At 61.3% G+C, this 20,719-nt stretch overlaps 1 protein-coding gene across 17 annotated transcripts in view; it reads left to right on the plus strand.

The window, feature by feature from the left end:
* SYNGAP1 (synaptic Ras GTPase activating protein 1) overlaps nucleotides 1-20,719 on the plus strand; it is a 35,211-nt gene that overhangs the window by 11,873 nt on the left and 2,619 nt on the right. For 4 of the 17 annotated variants that reach the window (XM_072921142.1, XM_072921144.1, XM_072921132.1 and 1 more), the window contains 15 exons: nucleotides 94-204; nucleotides 1,282-1,435; nucleotides 1,570-1,668; nucleotides 3,270-3,824; nucleotides 4,121-4,265; nucleotides 5,642-5,786; nucleotides 5,869-6,105; nucleotides 6,973-7,174; nucleotides 7,812-7,987; nucleotides 8,392-8,433; nucleotides 9,155-10,034; nucleotides 11,231-11,404; nucleotides 14,272-14,483; nucleotides 17,246-17,346; nucleotides 19,087-20,554. In XM_072921142.1, the coding sequence (XP_072777243.1) occupies nucleotides 94-204; nucleotides 1,282-1,435; nucleotides 1,570-1,668; nucleotides 3,270-3,824; nucleotides 4,121-4,265; nucleotides 5,642-5,786; nucleotides 5,869-6,105; nucleotides 6,973-7,174; nucleotides 7,812-7,987; nucleotides 8,392-8,433; nucleotides 9,155-10,034; nucleotides 11,231-11,404; nucleotides 14,272-14,483; nucleotides 17,246-17,346; nucleotides 19,087-19,451 (3,598 nt within the window). In that variant the 3' untranslated portion in view covers nucleotides 19,452-20,554. Of the gene's footprint in view, nucleotides 1-93; nucleotides 205-1,281; nucleotides 1,436-1,569; nucleotides 1,669-3,269; nucleotides 3,825-4,120; nucleotides 4,266-5,641; nucleotides 5,787-5,868; nucleotides 6,106-6,972; nucleotides 7,175-7,811; nucleotides 7,988-8,391; nucleotides 8,434-9,154; nucleotides 10,035-11,230; nucleotides 11,405-14,271; nucleotides 14,484-17,245; nucleotides 17,347-19,086; nucleotides 20,555-20,719 lie in introns of those variants that run through there. The other 13 variants (XM_072921143.1, XM_072921134.1, XR_012052559.1 and 10 more) reach the window with 12 other exon arrangements.

A 20,719-nucleotide genomic window follows, 5' to 3' on the forward strand; every position in this document is an offset into this window, starting at 1 on the left:
GCACTAGGGGTCACCTGGGGACACCTGGGGACACACCTGAGGGAGTTTGGGGGCACCTGGGGACACTTGGAAATACACCTGGGACACACCTAGGAGACCTGGACACACCTGGGGACATCAGGGCACACCTGGGGACACCACGGGGGCATTTGGGGACATTTGGGGGCACTGGACCAGCAGCTCCCACAGCGCCGAGCGTGACAGGTACCGGCAACACCTGGGGACACACCTGGGGGCACCCCGGGGGCCTTTGGGGTCCCACCAGGTGGGAGCCCTGAGTTCCTCCAGGAACTCCCAAAAGCCCCCCAAAACTCTCCTGAAAATCCCATCAAATCCCCACAAATTCTCCAAAAATCCCATCAAATTTACCCAAATCCTCTTAAATCTCCCAAGATCCCCCAAAAATCCCCTCAAATCCCCCTAAAATTTCCTCACATCCCTCCCAAATTCCCTCAAATCCTCCCAAAATCCATTCAAAATCCATTCAAATTCCCCTCAAATCCCCCCTGAATTCCTGTAATTCCCAAAATCCTCCCCCAGGGCCTGGCTGATACAGAGCTTTAAGGAGTCTCACTCCCACAAACCTCCCCAAATTCCCCCCAAATCCCCTCAAATCCCCCTAAAATTTCCCCCAAATCCCCTCAAATCCCCCAAATTTTCCCCTTGATCCCCCTAATTTTCCCCAAATTCCCCAAATCTCCACCCCAAGCCCGGCTGGTGCAGAGCTTTGAGCAGTCACACACCCACAAACCTACCCAAATCCCCCCAAATCTCCTCAAATTCCCTCCCAATCCCCCCAAATTCCCCCCAAAACAGCCCCAAATCCCCCCAGATTCCCAAATTTCCCAACCCCTTCCCAGAGCCAGGCAGATGCAGAGCTTTAGGGAGTCTCACTTGCACAAACTTCCCCAAATCCCCCCAGAATCCCCCCAAATTCCCTCAAATCCCCTAAAATTCTTCCCAAATTCCCAAAATTCCTGAACTCTCCCCAGGGCCTGGCTGATGCAGAGCTGTAAGAAGTCCCACTCACACAAACCTCCCCAAAGCCCCCCCAGATTCCCCCAAAATGTCCCCATATCCCCCCAAATCGCCCCAAATTCCCCAAATTCCACCCCCCCCAGGGCCTGGCTGATGAAGAGCTTTAAGCAGTCACACTCGCACAAACCTCCCCAAATCCCATTCCAAGGCCCCAAATCCTCCTCAAGTCACCCCCGATTCCCCCCAACCCCTCCCCCCCCCCCAAAATTGCCCCGAATTCCCGAGATTCCGGAACCCCCCCAGGGCGCGGCTGATGCAGAGCTTTAAGGAGTCGCACTCGCACGAGTCACTGCTGAGCCCCTCGAGCGCGGCCGAGGCGCTGGAGCTGAACCTGGACGAGGATTCCATCATCAAGGCCGTGCACAGCAGCATCCTGGGCCAGGAGTTCTGCTTTGAGGTGGGGATTCCGGAGCTTTCTGCGGATTCTGGATCTTTCCAGGGATTCCGGAGCTTTCCGCAGATTCCGGAGCTTTCCGCGGATTCCGGACTTCCCCGGGGTGTTGCTCACCTGGGCGGGGGCGGTGCCCGCAGGTGACAACAGCGTCGGGCACCAAATGTTTCGCCTGTCGGTCGGCGGCCGAGAGGGACAAATGGATCGAGAACCTGCAGCGCGCCGTGAAACCCAACAAGGTGGGGATGGGAGTGGGGGAGGGGCTTCTGGGTGTGGGGGTGGGCAACTGGTGGGGATGGGGTGGACAGGGGTGTTTAATGGGCTACTGGTGTTTGATGGTCAGCTGGTCATGGGGGTGGGCAACTGGTCATGAGGATGGGCAACTGGTCAAGGGGGTGGGCAACTGGTGGGGATGGGGTTGTTAACTGGTGTTTGGTGGTCAATTAGTTATGGAGAGAGTCAACTGGTCATAGGAGTGGGCAGCTGGTCATGGGAGAGGGCAACTGCTGGGGATGGGGGATCATTAACTGGTGTTTGATGCTCAGCTGGTTATGGGGATGGTCAATGGATCTTGGGAATGGTCAGCTGGTGATGGTGAGCTGGCCATGCGGGGGTGAACTGGTCATCGGGGTGGCCAAGTGGTGGGAATGGAAATGGTCAACTGGTGTTGATGATTAACTGGTCATGGGAATGGTCAACACGTGGGGATGATCATGGTGTTGATGGTGAGCTGATGTTTGATGGTCAGCTGGTGGGGTTGGCCATCTGGTGCCAATGGTGTTTAATGGTAAACTGGTGGTTTTAGTGGTTGACTGGTAATGGAGATGGTCAATGGCTATTGATGGTCAACTGGTGTTTGATGGTCAGCTGGCATTGATGGTCATCTGGTGGTGGGGGTGGTTATGGTGTTTATGGTCAAGTGTGTTGATGGTCAGCTGGTGTTGATGGTTAAGAAGATGGTCACCTGGTGTTGATATCAGCTGGGATAAGGATGGTCAAGCAGTGGTAATGATCCTGATCAGCTGGTGTTGACAGTCACCTGTGCTTGATGGTCATCTGGTGGGAATGGGGATGGTCCATTGGTGTTGATGTCAGCCAGGCTAGGGACAGTTGAGCAACTGTCCCTAGTGATGAGCCTGGTCAGCAGGTATTGATGGTCATCTGGGTGGTCAGTTGGAGGGGATGTTGATGGTCAGTTGATATTGATGGTCACTTGGTGATGGGGGTAGTCATGATGTTGATGGTCATCTGGTGTCAATCGTCAGCTGGTGTTGACATCAACTGGGCTTAGGATGCCCAAGCCATGGCGATGAGCCTGGTCAGCTGGTGTTGATGGTCAGCTGGTGTTCAGGATGCTCACGATGTTGATGGTCAGCTGGTGTTGGTGGTCAGCTGGTGGGGGTGAGGCTGGTTGAGCAATGGCAATGAGTGTGGTCAGCTGGTGTCAATGGTCAGCTGGTGTAGATGGTCAACTGGTGTTAATGATCAACTGGTGAGTATGGGGATAGTCAGCCGGTGTGGATGGTCACCTGGTGTGGATGGTCAGTGGGTGCTGATGGTCAGTGGGGGCTGATGGTCAGTGGGTGCTGATGGCCAGCGGGTGTTGGTGGCCACCTGGTGTTAACAATCACCTGATGGCAGTGGGGATGGTCACCTGGTGTTAATGATCACCTGGTGTTAATGATCACCTGGTGGCAAGGGGGATGGCCACCTGGCATTGATCCAACCGGGCTAAGGACGGCCCAGCCACAGTTCCGAGCTGCTCCATGGGCATTGCCACTCCTCCGGTGTCCTGACCACAAGGTGTCCGCGGGCGCTGACCCCCCACCCCGCCCCACAGGACAACAGCCGGCGCGTGGACAACGTGCTGAAGCTGTGGGTGATCGAGGCACGCGACCTGCCGCCCAAGAAGCGCTACTACTGCGAGCTGTGCCTGGATGACATGCTGTATGCACGCACCACCAGCAAGGCCCGCACCGACAATGTCTTCTGGGGCGAGCACTTTGAGTTCAACAACCTGCCGGCCGTGCGCACCATCCGCTTGCACCTCTACAAGGACACCGACAAGAAAAGGAAGAAGGATAAGAGCAACTATGTGGGCATGGTGAGCATCCCCATCGCCAGCGTCACCGGGCGCCACTTCGCCGAGCAGTGGTACCCCCTGAGCCAGCCCAGCGGCAGCAAGAGCAAGGCCGGCTGCCCGGCACTGCGGGTCAAGAGCCGCTTCCAGACCATGAGCATCCTGCCCATGGAGCTCTACAAGGAGTTCGCCGAGTACGTCACCAACAACTACCGCATGCTCTGTGCCGTGCTGGAGCCAGTGCTCAGCGTCAAGAGCAAGGAGGAGGTGGCCTGTGCGCTGGTGCACATCCTGCAGAGCACCGGCAAGGCCAAGGTGGGACCTGCGGGTGGAACAGTGGGATTTTGGGAGGATGGGGTAGTGGGATGGATGTGGATGGATGGATGGATGGATGGATGGATGACGGATGGATGGGTGATGGATGGATGATGGATGGATGGATGGATGGATGGATGGATGGGTGATGGATGGATGACGGATGGATGGATGATGGATAGATGATGGATGGATGGATGGAATGAAGGGTGGAGATGGAGGAAGATTTATGGATGGGTGATGAAGATGGGACAGAGGGACATCTGGCACCGGGCCATGCTGATGGTCATGGGCAGGACTTCCTGTCGGACATGGCCATGACGGAGGTGGATCGTTTCATGGACCGGGAGCACCTGATCTTCCGGGAGAACACCTTGGCCACCAAAGCCATCGAGGAGTACCTGAAGCTCATTGGCCAGAAATACCTCAAGGACGCCATTGGTAAGCTCTAGCAGCACCAGGGGGTGCCGGTGGGGGCATGGTCTCATTGGTAGGGTGGGTGGTCCCACTCACAGCCATGAAGTGGTTGGGTGGTTCCTTCTCATGGCCACGTGATCATTGGATGGTCCCCATTTATGGCCATGAGATGGTTGGGTGGCTCCTTCCTGTGGTCATGACATCCTTGAGTGGTCCCCACTCATGGCTATGATGTCATTGGATGGTGCCCACTCACGGCCAAGTTCCATCACCACCATCATGAGATTGTTGGAGTGTCCCTTCTCATGGCCATTACATGGTTGGGTGGTCCCTACTCATATGACATTGTTTGGGGTCCCACACATGACCAGATTCCATCACCACCATCATGAGATGTTTGGGTGGTCCCTTCTCACATCCATGAGATATTTGGGTGGTCTCTACTCATGACCATAACATGGTTGGGCAGGCCCTTGTTATGGTCATGAGATGGTTGGGAGGTCCCTGCACACAGTCAGGTTCCATCACCACCATCATGAGGTCATTGGGTGGTCCCACAGGTGGTCATGAGATGGTTGGGTGGACCCTTGTTGTGGTCATGAGATGTTTGGGAGGTCCCTCCTCACAGCCTGGTTCTATCACCATCACCATGAGATTGTCGGGTTGTCCCTTCTCATGGCCATGAGATCATTGGGTAGTTTCTTTTCATGGCCACATCCCCGATCAGATGGTTCTGGGATGATTGGATGGTCCCTACTCACAATCAAGTTCTATCACCTTCATCAATGAGATGGTTGGGTGGTCTCTTCTTGTGGCCATGAGACATTGTGGTCCCTGCTCATGGTCCTGACATGGTTGTGTGGCCCCTTGTGGACATGAGGGGTTGAGTCATCCCCACTCAAAGCCAGGTTCCATCACCACCATTGTGAGATTGTTGGGTTGTTCCTTCTCATGGCCATGAGATCATTGGGTGGTTCCAACTTCCACTTCCATCATCATCATGAGATCTTGGGTGGTCCCCACTCATAGCCAGGTTGTATCACCACCATCATGAAATCATTGTGTGGTCACTTTTCATGGCCATGACAGGGTCGGGTCCCTTCTTGTGGTCATGATATGGTTGGGTGGTCTCCACTGATGACCAGGTTCCATCACCACCATCATGAGATCGTTGGGTGGCCCCCACTCATGGCCATTAAATCATTGGTTCCAGGTTCCATTTCCATCATCATCATGAGATCATTGGATGGTCCTCACTCATGGTCATGTTCCATCGCCATCATCATGAGATCTTTGGGTGGTCCCTTCTCACATCCATGACACGGTTGGGTCCCTTCTCCACCTGCCCCTCGGTGTCCCCACGGGTGTTCCTGTGTCCCCGTGCCCACACCATGCCGCAGGCGAGTTCATCCGGGCGCTCTACGAGTCAGAGGAAAACTGCGAGGTGGACCCCATGAAGTGCTCGGCCTCCACTCTGGCCGACCACCAGGCCAACCTGCGCATGTGCTGCGAGCTGGCACTCTGCAAGGTGGTCAACTCCCACTGGTGAGCGCAGGGACGCGGCGGGATGGGCCGGGAAGGTCCCCGCTTCTGTATCCCACCGTGTCCCACCGTGTCCCGCCGGCAGCGTGTTCCCGCGGGAGCTGAAGGAGGTGTTCGCCTCGTGGCGGCTGCGCTGTGCCGAGCGCGGGCGCGAGGACATCGCCGACCGCCTGATCAGCGCCTCGCTCTTCCTGCGCTTCCTGTGCCCCGCCGTGATGTCCCCCAGCCTCTTCGGCCTCATGCAGGAGTACCCTGACGAGCAGACAGCGCGGACGCTGACCCTCATTGCCAAGGTCATCCAGAACTTGGCCAACTTCACCAAGTGAGGGCAGCAACGGCGGCAGGGATGGGGGGAGGGGCTTGGGGTGGGGAGGGCTGGAGATGGACAGGGGGATGGATGGATGGATGGATGACGGATGGATGGATGGATGGATGATGGATGGATGATGGATGGATGGATGGATGGATGGATGGATGGATGGATGGATGATGGATGGATGGATGATGGATGGATGGATGATGGATGGATGGATGATAGATGGATAAATGGATGATGGATGGATGGATGGATGATGGATGGATGGATGGATGATGGATGGATGGATGGATGGATGATGGATGGATGGATGGAGGATGGATGGATGATAGATGGATGATGGATGGATGATGGATGGATGGATGGATGGATGGATGGATGGATGGATGGATGGATGGATGGATGGATGATGTATGGATGATGGATGATGGATGGATGGATGATGGATGGATGGATGGATGGATGGATGGATGATGGACGGATGGATGGACGGATGGATGGATAGATGGATGGATGGATTGATGGATGATGGATGGATGATGGATGGATGGATGATGATGGATGGATGATGGATGGACGGATGGATGGATAGATGGATGGATGGATGGATGGATGATGGATGGATGATGGATGGATGGATGGATGATGGATGATGGATGGATGATGGAGGACAATGGATGACAACAGGTGATGATGGATGTTGGACAAACCCCCTTCCCACCCTTCCCCACCCTTCACCTGGCACCTGCCGCCCCCACCTTCACACTGGAGACACCCCTCACCTCCTGATGCCCACCTGCTGGCCCTGCTCTCACCTGCTGGGGTGTCCCCACCCACTGCTGGCCCTGCTCTCACCTGGCACACCTGTGGCAGGTTTGGGAGCAAGGAGGAGTACATGGCATTCATGAACGAGTTCCTGGAGCTGGAGTGGGCCAGCATGCAGCAGTTCCTGTACGAGATCTCCAACCTGGACACGCTGACCAACAGCACCAGCTTCGAGGGCTACATTGACCTGGGCCGCGAACTGTCCACGCTGCACGCACTGCTCTGGGAGGTCATGAGCCAGCTTAGCAAGGTACCGCACCTGGGACACACCTGGGGAATCCACCATGGCCTCACCTGTGCATCCACAGCCTCACCTGTGCAGCCACGGCCTCACCTGTGCAGTGACAGCCTCACCTGGGGAGTGGTCATGGGCAGGGTGACCCCCCCCAACCTCCACAGGTGTCCCCCCACCAGTGTCCCACCATGGGAGCTTCCTGGGGTCCCCCCAGGTGAGGTCCCAGGGGTCCCACCTGCCCAGGTGAGTTCCCCAGGTGTGCCCAGGTGTGGTGAGTGCCCCTCGCAGGAGACGCTGCTGAAGCTGGACCCTGTCACAGTCACTGGGGCCCCCCATGTGCAGTCACCCCTAGATGAGGTCCCAGGTGCTCCCAAGTGTGCCCAGGTGTTCCCAGGTGTGCCCAGGTACTCTCAGATGCACTCAGGTGTGCCCAGGTGCTCCCAGGTGTTCCCAGGTGATCTCAGGTGCTCTCAGGTGTAGTCAGGCGCACTCACGTGTTCCCAGGTGTGCCCAGGAGCCCTCAGGTGCGCTCACCTGTGCCCACAGGAGGCTGAAGCTGGGCCCACTTGCAGTCATTGGGGTACCCCTGGATGAGGTCCCAGGTGTTCCCAGGTGCTCCCAGGTGTGCTCAGGCACTCACCTGTGCCCGCAGGAGGCGCTGCTGAAGCTGGGCCCGCTGCCGCGGCTGCTGACCGACATCAGCGTGGCGCTGCGCAACCCTCACCTGCAGCGGCAGCCGAGCCAGGGCGAGCGGCTGCCACCCAAGGGACTGGTGCTGCGTGGGCCCTCAGCCGACCTGCAGCCCTACCTCGTGCGCGATCTCAACAGGTGAGGCACCTGCCCGCCCGCCCACCACGCCCCCTCGCGTCCCCTTGTGCGGCCAAGGTGTCCCCTGTCTCACCTGGCCTCACCTGGGGTGGCCCCACCCACCTGTCACCACCCCCGTGTCACCACGGTGACCCCAAATACCTGCAGGACCTTCACGTTCCACTTGTGACCCCCAATGTCACCTGTTGTTGCTGGGTCTCATGTGGGGGTGTCACCTGTCCCTTTTCCGGTGCCCTCACCTGTCCCAGGTATCCCTGGGGATGTCCCCGGTGGTGTCACCTGTCCTTCCCTGGTGTCCCCCAGGTATCACCTGGGGGTGTCACCTGTCCCTGTCCCAGTGTCCCCCTGGTGTCCCCTCACCTGTCCCAGGTGTCCCCAGGTCTCACCTGTCCCTGTCCCCACAGCTCCGTGGATCTCCAGTCCTACATGGTCCGGGGGCTCAACAGGTGAGGGGAGGGGCTTGGGGTTTGGGAATCGGGACTTGAGATTTGAGTGTTTGGGAACTGGGGTTTAGGGTTTGGGATTTGGGGGGTTTGGGGTTTGGGATTTGGGAATTGGGATTTTGGAATTGGGGATTTGGGATCAGGATGGGGATGGTGATTTGGATTGGGGTAGAGATGAAACTGGGATCAGGGATAGGGATGGGCACAGGGTTGGGGACGGGAACATTTGGGATGGGGATGGGAATGTTTGGGATGGGATGGGAACGTTTGGGATGGGGATGGGAATGTTTGGGATGGGATGGCAACGTTTTGGATGGGGGCAGGAACATTTGGGATGGGATGGGAATGTTTCGGATGGGGACGGGAACGTTCAGGACAGGGTGGGACAGGCAGGGATGGGATGGGACAGGGACAGCCAAGGAATGATGATTCCAGAGATGGATTTGGGATATGGGATAGTGTCCAGCCGCCCTCATCCCGTGTGTGTTCCCCATCCCATATCCTCCATTCCTCCATCCCCTATCCCCAATCCCATGTCCCCTCCATCCCTCACCATCTCCCCGTTCCCTATTCCCACCCCCCTCTCCCCATATCCCCATACCCCACATCTCCATACCTCACATCCCCATATCCCACACCCCGTACCCCACATCCCTGTACCCCACAACCCCATACCCCACATCCCACCCCACACCCCACACCCCGTGCCCCACCGCTCCCGCAGCTCCATGGACGTGCCGCGCCTGCCGTCCCCGCCGCAGGAGAAGGGCCCTCCCGAGGTGCTGGTCCTGAGCCGCCCGCCGCTCGCCCGCTCCTCGCCCGCCTACTGCACCAGCAGCTCGGACCTAACCGAGCCCGAGGGCGGCCGCGGGGGCGCGCTGGGGGTCGGCAAGAGCGTGTCCATGCTGGACCTGCAGGACGGACGCGTGGACAGCATCCCCAGCCTGCCGGCCGAGCTGCTGGCCGGGGGCGCGGCCCCCGGGGGCGCGGGCCAGGGGGGGCTGCGGCCCGGGCGCCTCTCGCAGGGCAGCGCCTCCAGCCTGGCCCCGCCGCGCCTGGGCGTGCCCGAGCCCGGGGGTCCGCAGCTGCGGGTGCCGCTCTCCTTCCAGAACCCGCTCTTCCACCTGGCCGCCGACGGGCCCCTGCGCGGCCCCGACGGGGGCGGAGGGGGCGGCGGGAGGGGCGAGGGGAGCGGCGGAGAGGGGGGACACTTCGGGGGCGTCCCCCCGCCGCCGCTGCACGGCTACAGCAAGAGCGAGGAGCTGGCGACCCCTCCCCAAAAACACATCACGCACAGCCACAGCTACAGCGACGAGTTCGGGCGGCCGGGCGGCGACTTCGGCCGCAGGCAGCTGTCGCTCCAGGACACGCTGGCCCCCCCCCAGATCACCATCGGGGCCCCCCCGCCGCCCACCCCGCGGGGGTCGCGGGCGGGGAAAGGGGGCGGGGGTCCCTCGGCGCTGGGGGTGCCCCAGAAGCCGCGCCCGGCCAGCGGGAACCTGCTGGCCTCGCCCGAGCCCGCCTACGGCCCGGCCCGCTCCCGCCAGCCCTCGCTGGCCAAGGAGGCCTCGGTGGCCGGCATGAAACCGCCCGTCACCAAGCAGGTGAGGGGACAGCGGGGACAGCAGCGGCGACAGAGGGGACGGGGGACAGTGGGGATAGTGGGAGGGGTGGGGGACAGTGGGGACATGGGGGGATATGGTGGGTTCGGGATATGTGGAGATATGGGTCACTGGGACATGGGAACATGTTGGGGACATGGGGGCACGTTTGGGACATGGGGACATTGGGGGTGTGGGGGACTTTGGGGACACTGGGGACATTGGAGTGTGTAGGGGATATTGGGGACATGGGGGGATGTACGGGGTGTTGGGGCATGTGGGGGATATGGGGACACTGGGGGACACTAGGGACATGGGGAGATGTGAGGACCTTGGGGACACTGGGGACATTTGGGGACGCTGGGGGACATCGGGGACATGGGGGGTTGGGGATGTGCGGGGTGTTGGGGGGTGTAGGAATATGGGGACACTGGGGATTTGGGGGCATATGGGGGCTTGGGGACATTGGGGGATGTGGGGGACATTGGGGATGTTGGGGGACGTGGGGACATTGGTATGTGGGACATGGGACACACTGGGGACAGGGTGGGGGCAACGTGGTAGAGGGGGAACCAAACTCATCTTTGTGTCCCCTTGTGTCCCCCCATGTCCCCAATGTCCTCCCGGTGTCCCCTATGTCCCCCTTTATCCCTGTGGCCCCTGTGGCCCCCATCTGTTCCATATTCCCCTGATGTCCCCATGTCCCCCCATGTCTGTCAATGTCCCCATGTCCCCTCACTTTGTGTCCCCATGCTGTCCCTATGTCCCCACACTGTCCCTTCACTGACCCCACACTGTCCCTGTGTTCCCATTGTCCCCATGTCCCCTCACTGTCCCCACAATGTCCCCATGCTGTCCCCTCACCGTCTCCGATGTCCTCATGTCCCAATGCTGTCCCCATGTCCCCACACCGTCCCCTCACTGTCCCCTTGTTTCCCTGTGTCCCCTCACTGTCCCCTCCATGTCCCCATTGTGCTCATGTCCCATCCGTGTCCCCTTGGTGTCCCCGTTTCCTGTCACTGTCTCCTTCCTGTCCCCTGTGTCCCCACTGTATCTGTGTCCCCTCCATGTCCCCCCATGTCCTCGTGTCCCCTCGCTGTCCCCTCTGTCCCCACTGTCCCCCTGTCCCCTCGGTGTCCTCTCGGTGTGTGGTGTCCCCGTGTCCCCTCCACGTCCCCCGTGTCCCCCGTGTCCCGCAGGCGTCGCAGACGCCGTCCACGCTGAACCCGGTGCTGCCGGCGGCCGAGCGCACGGTGGCCTGGGTGTCCAACATGCCGCACCTGTCGGCCGACATCGAGAGCTCGCACATCGAGCGCGAGGAGTACAAGCTCAAGGAGTACTCCAAGTCCATGGACGAGAGCCGGCTGGACCGGGTAGGGCAGGTGTGAGCGACACAGGTGTGAGTGACACAGGTGTGTGAGGGACACAGGTGTGACTGACACAGGTGTGTGAGTGACACAGGTGTGAGTGACACAGGTGTGAGCGACACAGGTGTGAGCGACACAGGTGTGAGTGACACAGGTGTGTGAGCGACACAGGTGTGAGTGACACAGGTGTGAGTGACACAGGTGTGAGCGACACAGGTGTGTGAGTGACACAGGTGTGTGAGCGACACAGGTGTGAGTGACACAGGTGTGAGCGACACAGGTGTGAGTGACACAGGTGTGAGGGACACAGGTGTGTGAATGACACAGGTGTGAGCGACACAGGTGTGACTGACACAGGTGTGTGAGCGACACAGGTGTGACTGACACAGCTGTGAGGGACACAGGTGTGAGTGACACAGGTGTGAGTGACACAGCTGTGAGGGACACAGCTGTGAGGGACACAGGTGTGAGCGACACAGGTGTATGAGTGACACAGGTGTGTGAGAGACACAGGTGTGATTGACACAGGTGTGAGCGACACTGGTGTGAGGGCACAGGTGTGACGGTACAGGTGTGAGTGACACGGGTGTGTGAGTGACACAGGTGTGTGAGTGACACAGGTGTGAGCGACACAGGTGTGAGGGATACAGGTGTGACGGTACAGGTGTGAGTGACACGGGTGTGTGAGTGACACAGGTGTGTGGGTGACACAGGTTGAGCGACACAGGTGTGAGCGACACAGGTGTGAGTGACACAGGTGTGAGGGACTCAGGTGTGAGTGACACAGGTGTGACTGATACAGGTGTGACTGGTACAGGTGTGACTGGTACAGGTGTGAGTGACGCAGGTGTGTGAGCAACACAGGTGTAAATGACACCTCAGGTGTGCCCAGGTTTGAGTGACAGGTGTGTGAGTGACACAGGTGTGAGTGACAGGTGTGCGAGTGACACAGGTGTGTGAGGGATCCAGGTGTGCCCAGGTGTGAGGGACAAAAGCTCATGGAGTACTCCAAGTCCATGGACAAGAGCCGGCTGGACCGTGTAGGGCTGGTGTGAGTGACACTTCAGGTGTGCCCAGATGTGTATGACACAGCTGTGAGTGACAGAGATGTGCCCAGGTGTGCTCAGGTTTGCTCAGGTGTGAGTGATACATGTGTGCTTAGGGTTGTTCAGGTGTGCTCAGATGTGCCCAGGTGTGCCCAGGTGTGAGTGACACAGCTGTGGGTGACACAGGTGTGCTCAGGTGTGCCCAGGTGTTTCCAGGTGTGAGTGACACAGCTGTGAGTGACACAGGTGTGCTCAGGTGTGCGTGATACAGGTGTGCTTCGGCTTGTTCAAGTGTGCTCAGGTGTGCAGGGATCCAGTGGATTATGGGGGGGGAGCTCAGGTCTGCAGATGTTCAGGTGTGTTGATGTTCAGGGTGCAGTGATACAGGTGAGCAGATGTTCCGGTATCCAGGTGTGCCCAGATGTTGAAGAATCCAGGGGATGGTCCTGGTGGATCTCAGGTGTGCAGGGATCCAGGTGTGCAGGTGATAGGAGATGATCCCATGTACCTCAGCAGGTGATGCTGGTGGATCTCAGGTGTGTCAGGTGTCCCCAGGTGTGTCAGGTGTCCCAAGCATTCCCAGGTGCTGTCCCCAGGTGTCCCCAGGTACTCTTAAGTGTGCCCAGGTGTGACGGGTGTCCCCAGGTGTGCTGCAGTGTCCCTTTGGCAGGTGAAGGAGGACAAGGAGGAGATCCACTCGCTGAAGGAGCGGCTGCACAGGGACAGGGGGGTGACAGCTGTGCCATAGCTGGGTTAGGGGGTTCCCAGGTGTGGCAGGTGTGACAGGTGTGACAGGTGTGCCATAGCTGGGTTAGGGGGTTCCCAGGTGTGTGACAGGTGTGACAGGTGTGCCATAGCTGGGTTAGGGGGTTCCCAGGTGTGACAGGTGTGACAGGTGTGACAGGTGTGCCACAGCTGGGTTAGGGGGTTCCCAGGTGTGGCAGGTGTGACAGGTGTGGCAGGTGTGACAGGTGTGCCATAGCTGGGTTAGGGGGTTCCCAGGTGTGACAGGTGTGACAGGTGTGCCAGGTGTGCCATAGCTGGGTTAGGGGGTTCCCAGGTGTGGCAGGTGTGACAGGTGTGCCATAGCTGGGTTAGGGGGTTCCCAGGTGTGACAGGTGTGACAGGTGTGCCATATCTGGGTGTAGGGGGTTCCCAGGTGTGACAGGTGTGACAGGTGTGCCACAGCTGGGTTAGGGGGTTCCCAGGTGTGGCAGGTGTGCCATAGCTGGGTTAGGGGGTTCCCAGGTGTGACAGGTGTGACAGGTGTGACAGGTGTGCCATAGCTGGGTTAGGGGGTTCCCAGGTGTGACAGGTGTGACAGGTGTGACAGGTGTGCCATAGCTGGGTTAGGGGGTTCCCAGGTGTGACAGGTGTGCCAGGTGTGCCATAGCTGGGTTAGGGGGTTCCCAGGTGTGACAGGTGTGACAGGTGTGCCACAGCTGGGTTAGGGTGTTCCCAGGTGTGACAGGTGTGACAGGTGTGCCATATCTGGGTGTAGGGGGTTCCCAGGTGTGACAGGTGTGACAGGTGTGACAGGTGTGCCATAGCTGGGTTAGGGGGTTCCCAGGTGTGACAGGTGTGACAGCTGTGACAGGTGTGACAGGTGTGACAGGTGTGCCATAGCTGGGTTAGGGGGTTCCCAGGTGTGACAGGTGTGACAGGTGTGACAGGTGTGCCAGGTGTGCCATAGCTGGGTTAGGGGGTTCCCAGGTGTGACAGGTGTGACAGGTGTGACAGGTGTGCCACAGCTGGGTTAGGGGGTTCCCAGGTGTGGCAGGTGTGCCCGTAGGCGTCCCCAGGTGCGCTGCAGTGTCCCTTTGGCAGGTGAAGGAGTACGAGGAGGAGATCCACTCGCTGAAGGAGCGGCTGCACATGTCCAACCGCAAGCTGGAGGAGTACGAGCGGCGCCTGGTGACGCAGGAGGAGCAGACCAGCCGCATCCTCCTGCAGTACCAGCAGCGCCTGGAGCTCAGCGAGAAGCGGCTCCGGCAGCAGCAGCAGGAGAAGGACTCGCAGATCAAGAGCATCATCGGCAGGTGAGGGACACACGGGGACAGCGGGGACAGCGGGGACACTGGGGACACTGGGGACACGGGGACACTGGGGACATGGGGACGTGGAGGGAACATGGGGACACACAGGGACACGGGCACATGGGGACTCTCAGATCAAGAGTGTCATCGGCAGGTGAGGGACACACGGGGACAGCGGGGACACAGGGACATCAATGAGACGGGGGGACATGGGGACAGACAGGGACTTTGGGGACAAACAGGAGTCTGGGGACAAATGGGGACACGGGGACTTACAGGGCCAGGGACTCACAGACTCGCAGATGAAGAGCATCGTGGGCAGGTGAGGGACACGCGGGGACGTTGAGGGAACATGGGGCAGACAGGGACTTCGGGGACAAACAGGGCTATGGGGACACGGGGACACACAGGGACAGCCTAGGGACATGGGGACACGGGACACTGGGACATGGGAGCACACAGGGACACGGGCACGTGGGGACTCTCAGATCAAGAGCATCATTGGCAGGTGAGGGACACACGGGGACACACAGGGCAATGGGGACAAACAGGGGTACGCCTTGGGGACACAGGGACAGATGGGGACATGGGGACAAATGGTGCAGGGACACACAGGAACATGGAGACTCACAGATCAGGAGCATCATTGTCAGGTGAGGGACACACGAGGGCAGCAGGGACACTGGGGACATGGGGACATTGAGGGGACATTGGGAACAGCAGGGACACAGGGACATGGGGACATTGAAGGGACATTGGGGACAGCAGGGACACAGGGACATGGGGACACACAGGGCCAGGGACACACAGGGACTCGCAGACCATCAGGCAGGTGAGGGACACACGGGGACAGCCAGGGGGCATTGGGGACATCGAGGGGGACACAGACATCAGGGATACAGGGACATTGGGGACACACAGAATGACACAAGGGACATTGGGGACACAGGGGACAGAGGGACGTGGGGTACAAAGGATCACAGGGGACACAGAAGGACATGGGGGTGACACAGGCACACATAGGACGTGGGTGATACAGAGGTGACAGGCACCCAGGGACACGGGGACACAGCACGGTTGACAACTTGGGTTGTCCCCAAGTCCCTGGGGTGTCCTTGTCATGTCCCCAGCTGTCCCCAGGATGTCCCTGGGCTGTATCAGGGGTGTCCCCATGACCTTGAGCTGTCCTGAGGCTCTGGGTGTCCCAAGGTGTCCCCAGGCTGTCCCTGGGATTGTCCCCGTGTCCCTTGGCTGCCCCTGGACTGTCCGCAGATGTCCCCATGTCCTCAGGCTGTCCCTGCAAGTGTCCCCATGTGCCTGAGTGTGTCCCCAAAGGTGTCCCCTTGTCCCTGGGGATGACCCGGTGATGCCAGGGGTGTCCCATGGCTGTCCCTGGACTGTCCCCAGCAGTGTCCCTGTATCCCTGGGGCTGTCCCTGGGTGTCTCCCCGTGTCCCCCGGGCTGTCCCCGGGCTGTCCCCGGGCTGTCCCTGGGCTGTCCCTGGGCTGTCCCTGGGGGTGTCCCCGGGCTGTCCCCGGGGGTGTCCCTGTGTCCCCGGGCTGTCCCCGGGCTGTCCCCGGGGGTGTCCCCGAGCTGTCCCTGGGCTGTCCCCGGGCTGTCCCTGGGGGTGTCCCTGTGTCCCCGGGCTGTCCCCGGGCTGTCCCCGGGGGTGTCCCTGTGTCCCCGGGCTGTCCCTGGGGGTGTCCCCGGGCTGTCCCCGGGCTGTCCCTGGGGGTGTCCCTGTGTCCCCGGGCTGTCCCCGGACTGTCCCCGTGTCCCCCGGGCTGTCCCCGGGCTGTCCCTGGGGGTGGCCCTGTGTCCCCGGGCTGTCCCCGGGCCGTCCCCGGGCTGTCCCTGGGGGTGTCCCTGGACTGTCCCTGGGCTGTCCCTGGGGGTGTCCCCGGGCTGTCCCTGGTGGTGTCCCTGGACTGTCCCTGGGCTGTCCCTGGGGGTGTCCCCGGGCTGTCCCCGGGGGTGTCCCTGTGTTCCCGGGCTGTCCCTGGGGGTGTCCCCGGGCTGTCCCTGGGGGTGTCCCCGGGCTGTCCCCGGGCTGTCCCTGGGGGTGTCCCTGTGTCCCCGGGCTGTCCCCGGGCTGTCCCTGGGGGTGTCTCTGTGTCCCCGGGCTGTCCCCGGGCTGTCCCCGGGGGTGTCCCCGAGCTGTCCCTGGGCTGTCCCCGGGCTGTCCCTGGGGGTGTCTCTGTGTCCCCGGGCTGTCCCCGGGCTGTCCCCGGGGGTGTCCCCGAGCTGTCCCTGGGCTGTCCCCGGGCTGTCCCTGGGGGTGTCCCTGTGTCCCCGGGCTGTCCCCGGGCTGTCCCCGGGGGTGTCCCTGTGTCCCCGGGCTGTCCCTGGGGGTGTCCCCGGGCTGTCCCCGGGCTGTCCCTGGGGGTGTCCCTGTGTCCCCGGGCTGTCCCCGGGCTGTCCCTGGGGGTGTCCCTGTGTCCCCGGGCTGTCCCCGGGCTGTCCCCGTGTCCCCCGGGCTGTCCCCGGGCTGTCACCGGGCTGTCCCTGGGGGTGTCCCTGTGTCCCCGGGCTGTCCCCGGGCTGTCCCCGTGTCCCCCGGGCTGTCCCCGGGCTGTCCCCGGGCTGTCCCTGGGGGTGTCCCTGTGTCCCCGGGCTGTCCCCGGGCTGTCCCTGGGGGTGTCCCTGTGTCCCCGGGCTGTCCCCGGGCTGTCCCTGGGGGTGTCCCTGTGTCCCCGGGCTGTCCCCGGGCTGTCCCCGTGTCCCGGGGCTGTCCCCGGGGGGGTGGCAGCATGACCCCGGTGAAGCCTGGCCCCACAGGCTGATGCTGGTGGAGCAGGAGCTGCGCAGGGATCACTTGGGCGCCCACGACCCGTCCGAGGGCCGGCGGCGGCTGCTCGACGCTCAGGTGGAAATTACAATGTCATTGCTCTGCTCCGTGTGACATCGGCCATCCCACGCCGCGCTGGGGGCGGGGCGAGGGGGGATTTGGGGCGCTCCGGGGGTTCCCGGCAGCTTTCAGGGGCGTCCCGGGGGGGTTTGGTGGGGTCTGGGGGGGTTTATGGGTGTCCCTAGGGGGGTTCTGTGGAAGTTTTGGGGGGTTATGGGTGTCCCTGGGGGATATTTGGGGGTTTTGGGGTGGGTTATGGTTGTCCCGAGGGGGGTTCTGGCGTGTCTGGGGGGGGGGGGGGATGGGGTCTGGGTGTCCCAAGGGGGTATTTTAGGAGCATTATTTGGGGTCTATGGGGTATATTTGGATATTCTGGGGGGTTTATGGGTGTCCCTAGGGGGGTTTGAGGGGGCCTGTGGGGATTTTGGCAGGGTCTGTGGAGGTTTTGGGGGCTTATGAGTGTCTCTAGGGGGTTTTGGGGGGTTTTTGGGGGTTCCTAAGGGGTTTGGAAGGGAGTATTTGGGGTCTGTTGGGGGAATTTTGGGGTTACAGGAGTTTATGGCTACTCCTAGGGGGGCTGTGGGGAGGGGTCTGGAGGGGTTTTGGGGGGGTTCTGGGTGTTTCTAGGGGGTTTTGGGGGGTTCTTGGGGGTCTCTGGGGGGTATATCTAGGGTTATTGGGGAGTTATTTGGGGTCTGTGGTGGATATTTGGGCATTTTGGAGGGTTCTGGCTATTCCCAGGGGTCTCTGGGGGTATTTTGGGGGGTTTTGGGGGATCCCTATGGGTATTTTGGGGGGTTTGGGGGGGCTCTGGGGGGGTATTCCTGGGGTTATTGGGGTTTGGGAGGGAGTTATGGGTGTTCCCAGGGGGGTTTTGGGGAGGTCATTTGGAGTCTGTGAGGGTTTTGGGGTCTCCAAGTGTCCCTGGGAGGTTTCTGGGCATTCTGGGAGGATAATTTGGGGTTTTGGGGGATTTTTGGAGGTCTCTGGGTCCCTGTGGAGGGGTTTGGGGACCCCCGAGGGGGCTCCTGTCACCTCTGGGGGCTGTGGGGGGACAAGGCCGCCCTGGGGGGGACATGGTGGCACTTGGGGGGGGGGGCGCAGGGGGTCCAGGCCACCCCCAGGGGGACAATGGGACCCCTGGGGGGAGGGACAGGGACCCCTGGAGGGGACAGGGACCCCTGGAGGGGGCCTGAGGGGGACAGGGCCACCCCCAGTGAGGACAGGGCCACCTCTGGGGGGACAAAGTGACCCCCCAATCAATACAGGGCCACCCCTGGGGGAACAAACTGACCCCCCAGAAGGACAGGGCCACCCCCAGTCAATACAGGGCCACCCCTGAGGGGACAAAGTGACCCCTGGAAGGGACAGGGCCACTCCCGGAGGGACAGGGCCACCCTCGGTTGGGACAAGGCCACCCCTGAGGGGACCAAGTGGCCCCCAGAGGGGACAGGGCCACCCCTGGGGTGACACCAGAGGGACATTTCAGTGCAGAGGTGACATCGCCCCACCCCCCACCCCAGGGACAGCGCCACCTCGGTGCCCCCAAGGCCACCCCCATGTCCCCCCCCAGCGACGGGGCTGTTCCTGTGCCCCCTCCTTGGGTCATGGCCACCTCGGGGCCACCTCAGGGCCACCTCAGGGCCACCCCGGGCCACCTCGGGGTCAGGCCGGGGCCAGCCCGGCCGGGCCGTGTCCCTGCGCAGCGCGGTGGCCACGGTGGCCCTGATGTCCCCTCCCGTGTCTCTCTTGTCACAGCTGTCCGTCAGGTAGCGCGGCCCGGCCCCGCCAGTGGCACCGGACCCTCGGCCACCGGTGACACCCCAGGTGGGTCCTTGTCCCCTCCCTGCCACCCCCCGGGCCGCACAGGAGCACCCTTGGGGACACGGATCCCAGATGTCCCCAAGAGCCTCTCGTGTCCCCAGGGGACACTGGGAACCCTTGGGTACATGGATCTGGAATGTCCCCAAGGGCTCTGCTGGCTCCAAGGGACACTGGGGACACTTCACAGGTGTCCCCATGTCCCTCCTGTGTCCCCATGTCCCTCCCACGTCCCTCAGGCACATTGGCGACCTTTGGGAACATGGATCCAAGATGTCCCCAAGACCCTCCTGTGTCCCTAAGGGACATTGGGGACCCTCGGGGACATGGATCTGGAGCATCCCCATGTCCCTCCTTTGTCCCCATGTCCCTCATGGGCACTGGGGACTCCTTGGGGACACAGATCCAGGTGTCCCTAAGGGACACTGGGGACAGAGATCTAGATGTCCCCATGTCCCTTCCCCCTCCCTCGGGAACACTGGGGACACAGATCCCTGCTGTGTCCCCATGTCTCTCCCATGTTCCTCAAGGACACTGGGACCCCTTGAGGACACAGATCCAGATGTCCCCAAGATGCTCATTGTCCCCATGTTCCTCCCATGTCCCTCAGGGGCACTGGTGACACTTGGGGACACTTGGGGACATGGATCCAAGATGTCCCCAAGACCCTTCTGTGTCCCCGCATTCTTCAGGGACACAAGGGACACCTTGGGGACACAGATCGAGGTGTCCCCTTGTCCTCTGGGGACACAGATGCAGATGTCCCCATGTCCCTCCTGTGTCCCCATGTCCCTTGGGGACATGGATTCAGGTGTCCCCACGTCCCTCCTGGTGTCCTCCTGTCCCTCCCGTGTCCCTGTGTCACCTGGGGACACGTATCCAAGTGTTCCCTTGTCCCTTCCATGTCCCCATGTCCTTTAGGGACATGGGGGACCCCTTGGGGTCACGGATCCAGGTGTCCCCTTGTCCCTCCTGGTGTCACCATGTCCTTCCTGGTGTCCCCATGTCTCTTGTGGACACTGGGGACCCCCTGGGGACACCAACCCCGGTGTCCCCATGTCCCTCCTGGTGTCCCCATGTCCCTTAGGGACACTGAGGACCCTTTGGAGACATTGGGCACCCCCTGGGGACACCACCTCAGGTGTCCCCATGTCTCTCCTGGTGTCCCCATGTCTCTGGTGGACACTGGGGACCCTTTTGGGGACACCACCCCAGGTGTCCCCATGTCCCCTCAGGTGCCACCACTGGCCCTGTCCCCACCCCCTGGAGATGCCACCATTGTCCCCATCCCCCCCCGGGGGGTGACCATGGTTGGGGGGGTTTGGGGGAGGTTCTCACCAAATGTCCCCCAGCGCTGGCGCCGCGTCACCGTCACCATTCTCGTGTCCTGTGTCTGTCCCCATCTCACGGGGCGGGGGGGGTGGGGGGGGGGGGAGGTGACACCTGTGTCCGTGTGCCATGTCCTGTCACTGCGGGTGGGGGAGGGGACAGTTCAGGGGGCTTGGGGACAGCTGAGTGAGCACCAGGACAATTGCGGGGGGGTGGGGACAATTTAGGGGAGGGCAGGGAC

This window comes from Taeniopygia guttata, chromosome 35 (assembly GCF_048771995.1).
Source record: "Taeniopygia guttata chromosome 35, bTaeGut7.mat, whole genome shotgun sequence".
NCBI classification, from domain to species: domain Eukaryota; kingdom Metazoa; phylum Chordata; class Aves; order Passeriformes; family Estrildidae; genus Taeniopygia; species Taeniopygia guttata.